This window comes from Lytechinus variegatus, chromosome 1 (assembly GCF_018143015.1).
Source record: "Lytechinus variegatus isolate NC3 chromosome 1, Lvar_3.0, whole genome shotgun sequence".
Taxonomy (NCBI): Eukaryota; Metazoa; Echinodermata; class Echinoidea; order Temnopleuroida; family Toxopneustidae; genus Lytechinus; species Lytechinus variegatus.
Window position 1 is genome coordinate 96,092,503 of NC_054740.1, and position 18,397 is coordinate 96,110,899.

The window sequence follows — 18,397 nt, forward strand, 5'->3', positions numbered from 1 at the left end:
TTTTTTTCGGGTCAGTATACACAGGCGGATCCGGGAGACAGAAAAAGAAAAAAAGGCCGAAGAGAGAAAAAAGATTTTAAAAGGAATCAGGGCTTATATAAAGAGCTTAAAGAGTCAGTTAATAAAAAAATGTACTATAGCGCTTCGTGCTCGCATTTATTGATTGTTTTTGAGGGGTTACACAGTTTCTTCTCTTTTTAAAAAGAAATATAAATAAAAACGAATTGGACTCGCCTTACGCACTTGCCTCGTTCAAATAGTAAAGAGAAATTTATATAATGACCTGAAAATTTATGTTGACATATATTCTTGGGAGCTAACAGTGAATGGATGAGAAAGCTGTTTTGGAGCACTTTGCAGATTTTATTGGGATGCTTATGACATTAACTACACATTTTTTTTATTATACAAAGTTTCGTGGGGTGGGGGACAAGTGGGGGCCAACTCATTGGTGGCAAATGCCCCGTGCCTCCCTCTTGGTGTCGTCACTGGTCTGGGTGGAGCCCCCGGAACCTCAAGATATTTTTAAACACTGAAGATGGCCACTTTATTATCAAACCGCATGTATACAAAACAGATAACTTCAAAGCAGTTACGGATAATAAACGAAATATTTTGAGGCAGCACAACATAGCAAATGGGGGAAAATTTGTGAAAAGTACCGCGAGCGAAGCGAGCCAGAACAATTTGGCCTATTATAAAAATATTTTTTAATTAATTCTAATTATGTTATTGTAACAGGTCAAAATGAACTGTTTATTGAAAATTCATATATTTTCATTACTCTTAATAATTCGTCTGTAAGTAATAGATGCCTTCACAGGAAGTGCACAGGAAGTAATAGAAAGTAGAAATGTTTATCAATCTTCATGCTTTTTAAAGACGTATGATTCACTCTTTCTGGGTAAGAGTGATGCTGAATGGTCTTTGGGTCAAAACATCACATTCCAGAGCTATGAGCTTGTATGACGTAGATCATTATGGTCAAGGCTTAGCATCTGTGAATGGAGAGTGATAACTGCATAAAAGGGAGAAAGGATTTTACTCCAAGTCACTCCTGCACTGCACCCCATTCATGGGGCAGGCAGAGAGGCTTCTTCATTTTCGGGTCAGAATTATAGGTATTTGACATGACATTCGTGTAGCGGGTGAGGCTATCACGAGAGGAAATATGGTCCTCTAGGCCAGATTGCCGGGGTTTTTTTTTAATTTCTTTATCTTTTGTTCCTGTACTTGGAAATTGTGGAATTTTGTATATAACGACTCATCGATATTAAACGAACCGAAACACAAGGAATGGTGTCGTGTGTCATCTTTCTGCATCAGTTTCCGCGTGTTACAAAGTGGCGCTGCGAGCAGGGTCGATGTTCGTCGTTGGATACAACCATGTTCAAACCCTGACAATCTGAGGAGCTCATCTGTCTGTTGTACATCTTAAATTTGTAAATATGAACGTAGCTTTAAGATGTATTTGTGTGTGTGCATGGTGTGAATGTTGTAGCCAAAATGTAGTTTGTTTGAAAGTAATATGAGGCTACAATGTATTTGATAGGGATTTATACTAGTGGGAAGGTATTTTATGAGGTACCCTGTAAGAGTTTTCAGATCAAATGGCTTTGGTCAAGGGAATACTTAGTACTGTTCAAGGTTAATTTTGTGTTGTCATGGTAATGCTGTGTTTTGGAACAGTCCATGCCCCCTTTCTTATGTAATTTTGGCTGGTTGGATGGGAACCACACATTGGGGTGTAGGAGGCCAGAGACACCAGTATTTTATATGTTGATAGGAGGAAGTATGTGCAGAGTAAGCTCTGGGTTTGGCAAACATGATTAACTAATGAATAGTTGAGGCGTTTCTTTGTCTGATACTTGAAGTTTGTTAACTCTTTAATTTTTGTTTTGGGTCTTGATTAATATTCGGTTTAATTAAGCTATGGCGTGAATTAATGGTAATTGCTTGATCCAGAATGTGTATTTGATAGTTTTATAGGGCTACTTTGGAAAAAGTAGGGGAGCCCACATGTTGATGAAAGTGTTTTACTTTTATGTGTCTGTGTGTTACAATGGTTATCATATTGTAATATGCTGATCTTTCTGATTTGTAACTGGGATTTGGCTAGGAGTACTGCTAGGTTTAGTCAGGATAAAGTATCAATGTTAATTTCGAGAACCTCAATCTGAGACCGGGATTGCATTAGAGGGATACTGGAGTGACTATTGGGGCAGTAAGGTTTTTCTCTTTACCTTTGTTTTTCTGTTAACCTTCGAGGCCGGAAAGGATGCAGTGGTAGTCGAGAAAATTAGTCATAAGTTATGAGATATTTCGGTGTGTTATATTGGTGAACCATTGTTCCATTTGAAATTGCTAAGATTTGGGGAAACATCTAGTAATTGTTATTTGTTTATTGTCTTGTAATTCTTTAACAGTTTGAATCGGCTTAAAGTATAAGTAGGTATATTTTTGGAGGTTTAAGGATGACATTGTAGTGATTGATTTTACTGGCTATAATTATATAATGGTCTGTTATTCGTTGAGATACATGGATTGTGAAGGTTTATGTCGATAACTAAACAATTGGTTGGTATAAACTCTGGAGCTGTTAGGATCAGTTAGGAAGCACTTGGAATGTTAATGCTAGGAACCTCAACATGAGACTAGTATTACATAATAAGGAGTGTACTTGAAAACTGAAACAGTTGAGTTTTTGCACTAGATATGTTTTCTGTGTTTATTCTCGTCACGAGACCAGGAAGTTCGTATTAGTGGTGCGGGTTCGCCAATACCGTGTTATTGCCGAGATTTTCATATTCTGTATTTGGTGATTATTGGCTTTATATCTTTAATGTCATGATTAAGTGTAAATTGATTTGTTCTGTAACTGGGAACAAGCATCTCTGGGTAGTGTTATCTAAAGAAGGACTTTAATTTGTAATAATTTTGGTATAGTGAGTGCCGGGACGTCACTCAATTAAGTAGGGGAGTATGTAACAGGTCAAAATGAACTGTTTATTGAAAATTCATATATTTTCATTACTCTTAATAATTCGTCTGTAAGTAATAGATGCCTTCACAGGAAGTGCACAGGAAGTAATAGAAAGTAGAAATGTTTATCAATCTTCATGCTTTTTAAAGACGTATGATTCACTCTTTCTGGGTAAGAGTGATGCTGAATGGTCTTTGGGTCAAAACATCACATTCCAGAGCTATGAGCTTGTATGACGTAGATCATTATGGTCAAGGCTTAGCATCTGTGAATGGAGAGTGATAACTGCATAAAAGGGAGAAAGGATTTTACTCCAAGTCACTCCTGCACTGCACCCCATTCATGGGGCAGGCAGAGAGGCTTCTTCATTTTCGGGTCAGAATTATAGGTATTTGACATGACATTCGTGTAGCGGGTGAGGCTATCACGAGAGGAAATATGGTCCTCTAGGCCAGATTGCCAGGGTTTTTTTTAAAATTTCTTTATCTTTTGTTCCTGTACTTGGAAATTGTGGAATTTTGTATATAACGACTCATCGATATTAAACGAACCGAAACACAAGGAATGGTGTCGTGTGTCATCTTTCTGCATCAGTTTCCGCGTGTTACATTATAATAGCTTTGACAATTTAGCCAAAGTAAATATTGAAAGGTTTTGTACGGTAAATCTAGCAGGCTTAAAACTTTACTTATAGGGTTATGATCGACATAGGGGGATATAATTATAACTAGCCCGTGGCTAAGGAATTTTGTGCTTATTTCGACCATCATTCCCCATTATTGCAAAAAAAACTTAGCAAGCTTATGTACGCCATCTTTCTTCCCGTTCTTTAGATTTTTAAATTCCCGGCAGCCCGCTCGTATTATTAAGTTCTTTTCTTTCTTTTTAATCATGCTAATGTATTAGTATTACAGGGTATTTTGTACTTTCTTAAATGCTCTTTCGTTCCTTTTCCTCTTTCCTTCAATTTTTCTCATTTTATGTTCTTTCTTTCTGTAACTTTTTTCCCTTTTCCTTACCTTTTTTCATTTTTCTCTTTTTCTTTCTTTTTTTTCTTCTTTCTTTCTTTATTTGTTTCTTTCTTTCCATTTCTTTATTTCTCCCTTTTTTCTTTTGCCCGTTTTTTATTTTCCCGGTGAAATCCGCCAGGGGGCAGCTTGCCCCCTGTCCCACCCCCAGCCTGTTACGCCACTGCTAAAATGGTTAGGGTAAGGGTTGCAATGGGGTTTTAAGTTAGGCTTAAAGCAAGGTTTAGAATATATTATAGTTGAGGTACAGTGTTAAATCAAGAGTTAAAGTTGGTAATTCCATTAGTGTGAGGGATTATCAACCAAGCAATTGTCGCTGGAGCAAATTTCGTGGAACCATACACATTTTACATCAATATCAGGTTGGATATGCATCATTCAGTACACATCAATCCTTTTTTTTTCTGTAGTAAGAAAAATGTTTAGTTAAGAGCTTCGTGTACACATTTCAAAAGGATAACTCCAGATCAAAATGATTCAACAGGATCCAAAAATATATGGGCCATTTTTAACAGATTCATTGACACTCCCTCCCCTCCCTCTCTCACCCAACATGCTTGCCTGTTGTCTTTCTTTCATTCATCTCACTAGTTTTTTTTCTACTCCTCTCCGTCTACCTGTTCAATACAATAACAGCAAAAGTTGTAGCTTTACCCAGGGGTGGATCCAGGATTTTCCAAGAGGGAGGGGGATATTTTACCGAGGTAAAATTGACAAGCAAAGAAAAAAGGTTCTCACTTGAGTATGAAGGACATATTCCCTTAACAAATACTTGCTGTGACTCTAAAATGGGGTACACTTGTATCTGAACATCATTTTTACATTCCAAATGTTCACTATTTACTGTGTTTCTCAAAGGGGGGGGGGGCACAGACTGGGTGTGCCCCCCCTTGATTTGCCACTGGTGACGAGGAATATCATATACCACGAAAAAATAAAATAATTTATATAGCACAGGAACTATGTGCACTGTAATTACAAGCTACTTAACTGCTTGAAATGCAAGGGAAAAAAGGAAGTAGGAGAAAGATTCTCAAGGATCTGGCTAAAATCATTCACATCAACCCCCCCCCCATCAAACAGGACCAGTAGGCTTCTCCAGAGGGCTAAGGGCCAGAGAAAGAAGGGGACTACTGGTGTTCCTGAGTATGAGTAGTTTTAGTTTGTTAAGAGAATGGGCCATTATATCATATTTGCTCCATATTACATAGCTTATGTAGATTAGAATCAGTGATAGGTCAATACGTCATCACGTGACCAAAGCTGCAAGGGTCGCATTTGTTATACTCTAGGTTTTGACGTCACCTCAGTGAGCATATCTGCGCTGTATTGTCAATTGCAGCATTGTATTCACTAAGGTGACATCTCTCAATGCTTAAAAGTTGCGTAATCAGGTATTTGATGTATGCGCTAGTGTTTAATAATGCGTCGATTGCATGAAGAACGTGCTTGATGTATTTTCCAACATTTTTCTATTATGACGTAGATGGATCAGAGCTGCAGCAAGAATTTCAGGTTAATCAGAGAGCCTGATGATGAATGCAATTTCTGACAGCGAATCCAGACTATATACTATAACATATATTGCCTGGTGTATCTTTTTAATGAACAACATTTCAACTTGTACTATTTTACAACAAACTAATACTGAAACACATTGAATATTTTCCATTTCATTTAATAATCTTGTGCAAAAAAAAAACATAGCACATACAAACACCTTTATTGCGAACAATTTATGAAATTTCCCAAACCAAAGTCCGATCAAGCAATTTAAATTTGTAAACAAAACAATATACTGCTAGCATCAATACATGAAATATAGAATATTACAATCTTTAGTATACAAAAATAGCATCTATAGAATCTCATTATTTCAAAGGTATGCATAGTATCAACAAAGACATAATTAAAGATCAAGCGGATATTTTAGATTGTTCTTCCAGAAAATGTTGCACATTATTCTGAGTGATTAGAGTTAGAAAAAAATAAGATGGCATCCAACAAAAGAAACTCTACATTACTAAACAACCAATTCCAATTTTTAAAAGATTTTTTATTATCTTTGCAGAAATACAATATTTCCTTCACTTTCCCATGAACATGAAAAGCAAGATGAGAGCTCCTATATACACTTATTAACATAAATATCATAGAGTAGTACATTTTTATAAATTAGATTATATTTAATCTAAAATTCTGTTCTATTCAACCAATGCTTCATCTAATTTGGCATCCTGTTTTTATCACACACAAACCATTATACCTCTTTTAAATTCCCTTTTATATCCTATCAAAATATTTTACATCCCAAATGCCTTCGAAGATCCATAGTCTACTAAAAACAAGGATTTATCAAACTTATCTATTATGGCAGTTCAAGGCAGACAGAATGTCTGACCATTATACATGTTGATACATGTATGATGTAAATGGTCTCATTTGAGAAATGCTCTGTATGTGTCTATGTCACATTTAGCCTCAAAAAAACTTCATTGAAATATATACATATGGTTTTCTAATGTTTGAAGACATGTGAATCAGGGGAGCGTTTCATCAACATTTTCCTCGATTCTGATTGGCTGAGAGGCACTGTTACTATGGTAACTGTCGGATAAAATGGGACTCGTCGAATAAAACATCCGACAAGTCCTATCATGAAATGCCTCCAAGGTCAACTAAAAAAAATTAAAACACACAAAATCAGTAAATGGCACAATGCAAATTTTAGCAAATATTTTTTTAGTGTGTATACATGTATGTACAGGCCTACTTTAGTATTTCAACACAAATATGATGTAGTGTAGCATGAAAAAAAAATTGTAGTGCAACAAACATAAATCCACAAACATATTGGAAAAGAAAATGGGGTTATGTGATGAAATAAAATATTGACATAATTAAAGGTAATACTAATAATGAAATTTCAGCAAATATTAATTCAGTCCTGTTTGTTCAATTTTATGTATATTGACATCAATTCAAATCCCTATTTCAGTTTTAAGACCTAGGTGTTAAAGCATTTTAAATTTTGCGACTAACATTTTTTAATTGTTCATAAACTATTAGGTCAACTCACAATGAAAACAATAAGTGAAAGATAGTTGCGTAAAATATAAATAAATATATAATTTACAAACTTCAGTAAATTAATAGATACAAAAATAATTTGAATTATATATACATGAAATCAAATAAATTTATTCAATGAAAGCACCTTTTGAACAATGTTTTATTGGGAGTCTGTAGAAAAAAAAGAAATGAAAATATTCATCAACAAAAAATACTACTTAAACACACTGTCACAAATCAAATTATAAATTTGCAAAATTTCACACTTAAAAAAAGTTTTCTAGAGAAAAGGCTTCTACAATATTGTAATTTCAGTAGAAAGAAAGCAAGCAATGACATATATACACTCACTGTAAGTTATTTGTTTTATCTTAACATCACTTAATGAGTATTCTGGTGAGATTGTAAAATCCAGTAAAATGAATTATAGCTCCCACATCATTAAGGTTTCTTTATATTTCTAAGTCATCATTGTTTTAACAAATAAAGAAATTTGCGGCAAATTTTCATTCAAAGTGTGAATGTTTAGAGAAAGATTACTTTGCTACATAAGCATGATTTCATCACTTTTAAAATACAAAATATGCACAGAAAAAACCCACATTTTGTTACATTTTACTCTACTTTATTTATACTAGCCTCTGTACGAGCCTAATGCTCTTTTAATTTTAATAATTGAATTGAGTAGTACTGATGACTGAGTAGAAAAGAAGTACTAAAAAGAAAGAGTTGAAGATTTATGAATAATACTGTTCTTCATGCACATTTGCTTTTACAAGGAAAGTAGTTATTCATAATACATAATTGTTACAAAGCATTCATAGATCATGTTAACTATTATCAAAGCCTGATTGTAGGGGTTTGTGCGAGAATATAAAAACACTGAAATGCAGCTTGATATGTAATCAAACATGAATTTCAAAATGAAACAATTCTGTTGGACAAGTCTTATTGACTCAGATTGTGCTTCTATAAACTGTAACAAAATCTACAGGCTTATACCAATCAGTATTTAGGTGTGATGGTCTGTAGACTTATCATAGGGTAATTTTATCCGGATGGTCTAGACTCACACAATACATATCCTCCCTTTGGCACCAATAAGGTGATAAACCAAATCAAAAGAGAATTATATCTCTTTGTCTCTCAATAGATAGTATGGTCAAGCAAAGTGATATCTGCAAACGTGAAATGCTGCATGGATATGGCTTCCCTTCCGTAATAAAATGGTTTGTAAGACCCTGTTTTGATAATGGTAGATGATTGGATTTTTGGGGTTTTCTTGCACAATTATTTGGTTGAAATGTGATGTGAAACAGATATCAATTTTTCACAAACAATACTGCCAAGAAATCATATGTACTACATACACCTACAATGTATTCATTTGGTGGTTTGCTATGTTTTATGACAAGATGAAGAGATATCTTTCTTTGTACAAGGTACCAGCACATCATATACTACACAGAGCTACCAAGTCTCACGAATTATGCGTGAGACTCAAGCATTTTGGACTCTTGTTCACCCCCTCAAATCTCTGTCTCACGCAACTATCACAGCCTATCCCCATATATATTGTACACAATGTCTGTAATCTCACTCAGATTCACAGAAAATCTCACGCACAGCTGGTCATTGAACTTGGCATCTCTGACTACATTTTACTAAATGCCATGAATATGCCCTTAAAAATCATAAATTTAAGATACATACATTATTAAGTTAATTTGTAACAGCTTATATGTCCTTGAAGACTGTTGGACGGCATATTTTGATGTAATTATTAAAAAGATTAAAAATACTGTTTCATAAATTGTTAATTTATTCATATACATTAAAGTCCTTGAGAATATATCCTCCATGCGATCATAATCATCACAACTTCATTGATTCATCTCAAGCAAACATTCATTTTCTCAAAATTTTTAACATTATAAATCCTCAAACAATCAAAATATCTTCTTCATGGAAAAGACTAGAAGGCAGTTGTAGACATGAAGCTCTTGATAACACAAATCTATCTTGATACACCAGCTGCTTACAAATGATGTTACTAAGGTTAGTATGACCTTTAAACCTCACACGACCTCTGAATCTTTAACATCTGATTTACAATGGTCAATGGCATTTATTTCTTAATAAAAAATCCCATGGAAGGATATATTATGTACTGTTAATGGCAGCAAAATTTCAATATGCTTTTCGATGGATCCTCAAATAACCTTTGACCTCTACTGAGGCATGTGAACGGTCTGATACTCATCATCTTCATCATCATTAGCATCTACCTCTTCACTGTCAAGCTGTTGAGAAGAAAGGATGAAAACAAAATCTGTAAATATATCATTCATTAAGAAACATTATGTTGCATTTGATATATACACTATGATATCATTTGGCATTTTATACCCCCCCACAAACACCTTTGGCTATTGATACCCAAACACACAAAACATTGATATTATTTGGTATTCATCCATTCCGCACTTGACCCAAATGAAGTGAATGTATACCATATTTATTATCTACATGGTTTTAGTACTTAATGTTTTACTTTGAAGTGAAAGTTCATGCAATTTTGTTATTACACTGGTAATAAAAATCAATTCCTATCAAGTTTGCTATCCTAGAAGTGAGATAGGTAATCTAGTGAAGGACACTATCACATGTGAAATCCATTCAACAAACAAGGAGTGTTACAAGATACATTTTTAAGCATATGATATACTCCATACAAGAATCCTTTCTGAATACAACACAGGGTTCAGGCGAAGATATAGGCCAAAAAAATATACATACCGCATCTAATTCCTGCTTAGTAAAGATCCTCTTCAATTGACTGCGTATAGGAACAAGGAGGATGAGGAAGAATGAGAAAGCGAGGGCAGCCGGGGTGAGTTTGATGATCCAAAGGATGGCTAGACATGATAGCTGGATGATAGTAAAGACATGCATCCTCCATGTACGAACCTGGGTTGAGAGAGGAATGGACATTTGAGTTGCTTTATGATAAAACGCATCTACATTCAAAACTCATATGATGTTGGTTCACAAATGAGCCTAACTGAAGTAACTTTTTGTAAATACTTAATGAAAAAAACTTATCAAAATTAACTTTAATTTCTATGTTACAGACATATTTTATTCATAGTATTCATATAACTTATGAAAACGCCATACTACATTTTGAAACTAAGTTTTCCGCTGGTGAACAAAATTAATCACTATTTTATCACTTACTGAACCAAATCCAAATTCACTTTTGCAATCTCTTTCTCCTCAAATTAATGATCTGGTCCTTAAGCACCCCCTATCCAATCATTTGTGTTCTTTCTTCGAAATTAAATGAAATGTGTGCTTAACAACTTCCCTAATATGCATCACTTCCGTTCCATTGCTGAGTCAATAACTTGTTTTGTCGTCCATCCATTTCCGTTCTCACAACGATCAAAGAATGCGTCTGATGGATCAATCCAACAAGCATACACTAGTTTCCTCTCTACCTCACCTCATAAACAATGCAATATGAATCTCCACCCATTTTCTTAAAACAATTAATCTGCTTGGCAAGGAGCAATCAATGAAGTGTTTGACAAAACAAGGACTGTGATGGGTACCTACCTCCCTAACATAGCGTGTATCTGGATGATGTTTGACAGGCATGAATAGAAGACTGGCTCGCTCAACCATCTGGATACCATTGAGTGAGGTAACACCCATGTAGAGGAACACACCAAAGAGAACAGCTAGAGGAACTTGACGAAGGAGGGGAGAGATGGCAATGGATGCACCTGTATGGATGCCAAAGAGAAACAAGTATTCAAGTACAAGCATATCAATATCCTCAACAAAGGTGCAGTAGGTCTAAATGGTTATCCATAAAGCAGCATCTGTCCACTGCTTGAAGTTTTTGTAATTATTTTCAAAATTTCATATTAGACACACATTATACTGCGAAAAAACTACACAAATTAGCGTTTTATTCAAGACAAAACAAGCCCCACTGCATATCACTGGACATATTTCAATGACATATCTCAAAAGAACATTTAAAAGGGGGATCCAATTTACATGATTGTGCTACCACTATGCCTTTAACGCAACAGTCACAAATTTCTAGAAGTTGAACTTCCATATTAACTACCTAATATATCCTTCCATTCATCTAGCATCAAGAGCATACTTACCAATAACAACGTGGATGAATAGAGCGGTGAGCCTCTGTTCCAGGACTTTAATAAGCTTTGGTTTTTCTCCTGGAGCATGTGACTTGCTGAAGACAGAGAGAGCCCCAATGTGGGTGACTGACCTGACAGTAGCAGCCCATACCAGAGGTAATCCTAGCAGACCATTCCAAACAGCCATACAACCAATGAGGAAGGTGTCCAAATGGTATCCAGAACCCTTCTTCATCTTGTTATCCTTCTTATTAATGATCAGTCTGCAAACAAAATGATGAGTTTATGTCAGCATTGTTACCCTTTACAAAGTATTACAGGCATCAATGAGAATAATTTCATCTATGTATGATACATTCCAATGAATGCCTCAAAAAATCTTGCAATTGCAGGTATTAAAACATGAGTGAAATTGTATTATCAAGATAGTGAGGACATATCATATGTGATGTTTATATAAGGGCTAGTAAGACATTTAAAAAAAATCACAAAAAGAGCTTAGATCCACTTTATTGGTTCATAAGAGCCTAGATCCACTTAATTAGTTAGTCAACTCATATTATAGTAAAGCCATAAAAATTTCTTTTGGGAAAAACGTAACCCTATATATGAGAATAATAAAATAAATGCAATTGCAAGTTTATTTTTTGTACACCCCATCATAAAATCGATGAAAGGAATTTACCAAGAGTGTCTGGTTTGCCAAAAGAAAACAAATCATAAAAAATAGGAAAAGAACAATGACTTGGTAAACATACCCAGTGATGAGTGTTTCCATGTACATAAGGATGAAAGCAAGAAGAGCGGGGATGCAAGCAGCAAACATTAGACCGATACCAAGAGGCTTGTTAATACCAAGAGGGTTAACAAACCAACCACGTTTGCAGACATCAGATGGCTTCAGACCATCAGGAACATCAAGTTTCTACAAGATAAGAAAGGGATCACACTAAATTGTATGCTTGAGGGAATGTGGTCTCAAACAACTGATTAATATATGCATAAAGCAGTTTTCAAAGTGTGGGTGAAAATGACATTTCTAACTAAAAGCTCAATTGCGAAGTCCAATCCTAACTTGATTACTGTCCTAAAATGTTACAAGCAGAACAAAAGCTAATGGTGACAGATAATTGTTGCATTCTAATATGCTAGCCATGCACTCGTTTGACTGCATCTTTGTTTAGATTAGCTTCAAAAAGAATTCTTGTCTGCTGGCCTCTTTTCTACAAACCAATTTATATTTCTTTTCAGGACTAGTCTCAATTGGAATGATATAGTTAATTCTACAATCATATGATATGTAAACATCTAAATTATCATACAGACACTTATCTCCAAACCAAACTGAAATGGCTGAAATGATGTGCTGTCATGAACTACTGATCATGAACAAGTAGAAAGAACTTGCTCTTTTATACGACTTAGCTGACATTTTCAAACTTCATTTGTACCTGTGTGTATGTAGGCTTGACAAAGAAGTCAACCATCACAAAGACCAGAATAGAAATGGGAATTCCAAAGTCACCAATCATTTTTCTTGCCTGGAAAAAAAGACAGATTATTTTCCAATTTTATTAATATAACATCAACTTGCCTGGAAAAAAAAATATACCAATAACAATATAAAGATAATTTCAAATATCACATTCACTCCGCAAAGCAAAAATACCCTACTCAATTTAGATGAACATTTTAACAGCATGAGTACTGATAGATTATGTATGCATTTAAATTACAAAAGAAATCATACTCTTAACTCATCTAATAAACAGAAAGACACAAAAAAAAATTTCTTACGTTTTTTTATCTTTTCCTTTCTCTCATTTTTTTCTTCGAAATTTTGTAATACAATCACACAAACAAAATACATCAAGTAGAAAATGCTGAATAAAAGAGAAGAGTAGGAAACTGTGATCACTTACACTCCTCCCGAGGAAACGTCCCTGTCTGAATTTACGAAGGAAGAAAGCCAAGAAGAATGTTCCAAGGGTTAGAATGGTAGAGAGGAGAGCAGTGTTTGGTTGACCCTCAATCACCTTCTTGCTTGAAGCACAATCACCCATACCTAAATAAATGATATGAAATATTGATAGCATCAAAACAAATCATAGTAATAATGTGCTAGGTAAATATCAATTGCAAATTCTTCATACTATCAATGACATATTTTGCAGTTAAGAATAATATTCTTATAATCATTTACCTGTTATGTTGCCAGGAGCAGAAAGATTATAGAGGACAGTTCCATTCTCATTGGTGTATTCTGTATAAGAATTGGTCCAGACCTCGGTATAGTTCATAAATTCATCAGTACCAGGGATAAAACAGTAGTCTTCCAGGAGAGGATGGGCTTTGAAGATCTGAGGAGGAGTAATCAAACCAGTACAATCATCTCATGAATAATGATAAAATAATGTTGACAGCGTTGATATGTGACATGTTAAAATGATCTATTTAGAAATCATATTTTTGTTTTGAAAATTTTCACAAATTAAGTGAGGAACACTATAATCTATTCCTTTTTTTATTTCAAGATTGAGGCTTGTTCAAGTATGGGTTTAGAAACTGTGATAATCTGGTGAAAGGAATAACATCTTATTCAAGGTCCAACGGCATTAATTACATTTAGGTAACAGAATTTTCTTCATTTTGCAAGCAAGGAAACAAAACTTGGAAGAACATACAAAGTCAACATCTTTCCTTTGAAGAACATTGATATGAACAGGGAATGCTAAAAAGCATATTTAGACAAAAGAGTATGTGCTCTTGATACAATGAGACATATTTAGAGAATCTCGATATTCCAGTCCAGTCTACCATATGAATTTTCACACTTTGTTGGCTGTATCAAAAGATTGAAATAGAATATTATCTGTGATATTTCATTGAATTCTTCTCTATACTCAGTGTTGATGGTGTGGCCATTGTGTAGAAATCCTTAAGGCATGCTTACTGTCTGTTTCAGTTTAACAGAAAATATAATATATGAATATGTGTCTAAAGACTCACCTTATACAGCTTGGCAAACACTTCATAGATAAAGATGAGACCGATGAGGAACGCAAAGATCTCTTCAGTAAAGCGTGTGAAGTATTGAACCAGAACACTCCCTTCGAATGCAACCATGACAGTGATGATGACGAAGAGCCAGATACCGACCCAAACACGGAATGGTAGGTACTCAATGTTGCGGTCACTACAGAACTATTTTGGTAAGAAAAGATAAAAAATATAGTAAATTAAATGTATATTCTTATCAAGTAATTCAGCAAACCTAAAAAATAATGATGAAAATTTGATGCCGATGAGGATAAAATGGCAAAATACATTTTACTTTGTGAAAAAAACCCTGACAATCCTTTTATTACACAACAGTAATACGATGAAGACAGTTTCAAGTTCTTATCAGAATATTATGACATAGTTTCAAACTCACCGAATACAGGTTTTCTTCAAAGACAAGAATAGGGCCAGTCACACCAACGATAGTCAATGGCTGAGCAGAGAACAAAGCAAAGATACATCCATTGATTGCTGTGGCAATGATGGTCTCAGATACACCAACCCAGTTCTCTGTCTTGTCAGCTAAAGGAAAAAATAAACATTTGGAAGTACATTAAATTTCAAGATAATGACCATTTGGAATTTCAATGAGTCCATCCTTTAAGAAAAAAATAATCCATAATTATCATAGCATGTTCAACTAAATATAGTAATTTCATGTTTTTAATTAATGGATAATGGAATGGCACAAGAAATGATTGGTGTCCCCAGGGAAAGAAGCAAATATATGTAGATATAAGAGGATGCATTCAGAGCATGTTTATTTGACTACATCCCAGAAAGTTCTTCAGTATTCTATATTTGAGCATTATTATATATTTCAATCTAAAGAAATATTAATACATAACCAAGTCATACAAAACAGAATTGATCAGTGAGTCTGACAATATTATATGAGTAGCTCTGTTCACAAGGCAGCATCACTTATATGACATGAAGCTGAAGGGGTGAGAACTGACATTCCTCCTTCATTGAAAGAATATATTATGATTTCATGAAATTAAAAGATGCTTCTCACCTAACAAACCTCCAAAAGTGATGGCTGGAGAAAGGGCAGCGAAGAAGATAAAGAAGAAAGCAGCGATACACTGAAGGTTGAATGCATCCTTGATATCAGACCAATAGTGAGGATAACGACGTCTGACATCATTGATCAAACCTCCAAAGATCTTACCTGTCCTCTTCAGAGGATCAGGGAACCTTGGGTAACGTTTCTTGGAAGCTGGTAAAGAAAATGACTCGACATTATAAATCTGTATAGGGCATAGCAGCAGTGCATACAAAATGCATATTTTGTTTGGAGTATATCCACGATCATAATTAGAGCTTATTGCAAACGCCAAAATCTGACAAATTCTCCATAGGCCCACATCGTACCATGTTGCACAGTTAATGAATGATGATCATTATTAAAGTTGATAGTTATCATACTAACTCAAATACAAGAGGAAAAAATACAAAAACTGCATTCACCATCGAGTCATGCAATATTGGCCCTAACATGTCCAATATTTTGAAATACTGTATTCCACTTGAGTCTATTAAATATTATCTAACTAATGAGTGGAGTACAAGGTAATCAGTATGTGCAATAGAAAGGTAGAAAAGAATGGGACAGTTGGTAACTGAAGGGGAGCAGAACGTGTATACATGTATACAAAAGGGAATCCACTATTAGGGACAGAAATAGGGGAGGTAGGGAAGTTATCTGGAAACAGAATACAAAATTATTTTGATTGATAATACTACATTTCTTTAAAAAAAGATCATGTATAATATTAACATCCTATAAAGATAGAATAAGACACAGATGGTACCGGTATACAACATTCATTCTTAGACTGATCAGGCATGAAAAAAAGTGATTTCTACCAAATAATGATTTCACTATATGACAAACATATGAAGAACAATTTGATGCTAGGTCAGGGTGTACATACATTAAAACAGTAACGGGAGAATCACTGTTTAACTGTTTAAAAAAATGAACATTCCATAAAGAGTAAATATGGTTTCACAGCCATTCATCCAATAGAAACGGGCTCTAAACATATCCAAACAGTGTAGAAGAGTTTTGGACTGCAAATATGTTTGATTACATATAATACAAGCCCTCAACTCTAACCCATTATTACATGCAAGATGCAAGAAATTCTTATCTGTAAATATAGACTGTGACATCACTACATTGATATGCACATTTAAGCTTAGTATATGATAAGAAAGCTCCATCTTGCACCTATATCTCAATTTTACCAACTGAAAAGTCTAAAATACAGAATATCAACCAAAGGTTAAGATGGAAGAGGTCACATGAATAAACTAAAGTAGGTAACAATCCAGGGTGGCTTAAACGTCGACCAAAACAAAAAATGCTAAATAAATAATAGCTAAGAAAAGCACGAAAGGACAGAAAGGTCAAAGACTATATAATTTCAGAGTAGATATATATATACATGTATACAACAGGTAGGAGAGTTAATGTGACAGAACTTACATGTTTGCAAGTTAGTGGGAACAGGTAGCTCTATGTGTTTGCAAAGTGAAATTTCATGTGACACAAGAGATCAAGAAATATGTCAATGTCATAGTTTGATGATTCTTTGTCTGCACCATTGATGGCTCTTGGTAGAACATCAGAATTACAGATTTCCCAGAAATATAGGCATTTAAATGAAGGAAAACCGTATTAATCAGAAAATGTTAAGTAGGCCATGACCAGCAGTAATGGTATGAAAAGAAATCTGGACAGTGTAATCAGAAGGTTATTACTAACACTTCAGGCTCTGTATCACGTCACTGCTTTCAAAGGCATAAAACACTACACAGACAAATTAGATTAATGTATTAATTAATAAAAAAAATAATAAGGGTACTCTTCATCATAAATCCAAGAATACTTACTGATATCAACGACCGTCAAGTCCCCATCATAATCATCTTCCATCGATTCAGCTCTCAACTTCTTCATCTTCTCATTCTGCATCCGTAGTACTGGTAGAAGAAGTTCCCTATCCCAGTCACCGGGTGGTAGTACAATGGTGTGATCAATGAAAGTGTTCATGGCTGTTAGTAGATCCCTCATTGATTCAGCACGGTATGCAGTCTCATGGAAGTGCTGTAGGGATATCATATGCTTTCATGTTAATCATTTTATGGGATTCTATCATCTGTAAAATGGTCTTCACTTTTGAATTTACGAACAGAGTAGAATGATCTGATAATGTACTTATTTTTCACACAATCGCCTGTTCATCAATCAAATTCAGTATATCCAACACTACCTGATACTGTTATATTGATCATTACAATATAATTTCATTAACTGCTATAAAGAAAAGAAAGTTTTATTTGACAACAACAAATGAGCTTAATTTTGAAATGCACAACCATGTACCGAGACAAAATGAGACTTACATCATTGGACATGAGCGTGGAGAAAGATCTTCCAAGTTCATGGTAGTTGATGTCAGAATCGGTTGGTACCAGCATGACAAAGAGGAACCTGACAGGGATGGGTACTTCAGAGAAGTTATCTAGGATAGCACCTTCTGCAAGACGTACAAATGAGACAGCTGGGGTCTGGAGGAAGTCCACCTCACCTACCAAGGCAGAGGTTACTTCTGCATCCTGTGGGATCTTACGCATGATGCCTTCAATCCTGTTGTTGTCCAGTTTATGGGCGAGTTTCATGAGAGAGGTTGAAGAGGGTGTGGTGTTGAATCCACCGGACGATGCATTCTGGTTGTCATTAGGCATGCCATTTGTATTAGGTTTGCCATCAATGCTGATCATGGGAATACGTACTTCAGATTCCGGCTGCAGTAGAGGTAGGATAAAAATCAATAAGAGACTTTAGGACAGGACAGAGACAAGCTTGTGCTTATGAACATTCGGCTTGATTAGATCGCATCAGATCAAACTAATGAGAAAGTTATGAAATTTTTAAATAAACGATCACCTAAATCATTAAACTATTTGAATACTGCTAACATTTTACCAGCAAAAACCTACTTCTAGAGATCTAGGTCTAATAATCATGCTCTTCAGATCATTGATTGATGCTGTAATAG

The 18,397-nt window shown here is 34.9% G+C and overlaps 1 protein-coding gene across 4 annotated transcripts in view; it reads right to left on the reverse strand.

The window, feature by feature from the left end:
- Positions 1-9,010: 9,010 nt before the first annotated feature.
- The window catches only part of LOC121429567 (band 3 anion transport protein-like), a 34,093-nt gene continuing 24,706 nt past the window's right edge, over positions 9,011-18,397 (reverse strand). For all 4 annotated transcript variants that reach the window (XM_041626684.1, XM_041626657.1, XM_041626675.1 and 1 more), the window contains 13 exons: positions 17,742-18,143; positions 17,229-17,442; positions 15,343-15,546; positions 14,698-14,846; positions 14,271-14,465; positions 13,465-13,621; positions 13,184-13,326; positions 12,713-12,802; positions 12,020-12,186; positions 11,271-11,524; positions 10,705-10,874; positions 9,883-10,053; positions 9,011-9,386 (listed from right to left, as the gene is read on the reverse strand). In XM_041626684.1, the coding sequence (XP_041482618.1) occupies positions 9,315-9,386; positions 9,883-10,053; positions 10,705-10,874; positions 11,271-11,524; positions 12,020-12,186; positions 12,713-12,802; positions 13,184-13,326; positions 13,465-13,621; positions 14,271-14,465; positions 14,698-14,846; positions 15,343-15,546; positions 17,229-17,442; positions 17,742-18,143 (2,388 nt within the window). In that variant the 3' untranslated portion in view covers positions 9,011-9,314. The remainder of the gene's footprint in view (positions 9,387-9,882; positions 10,054-10,704; positions 10,875-11,270; positions 11,525-12,019; positions 12,187-12,712; positions 12,803-13,183; positions 13,327-13,464; positions 13,622-14,270; positions 14,466-14,697; positions 14,847-15,342; positions 15,547-17,228; positions 17,443-17,741; positions 18,144-18,397) is intronic.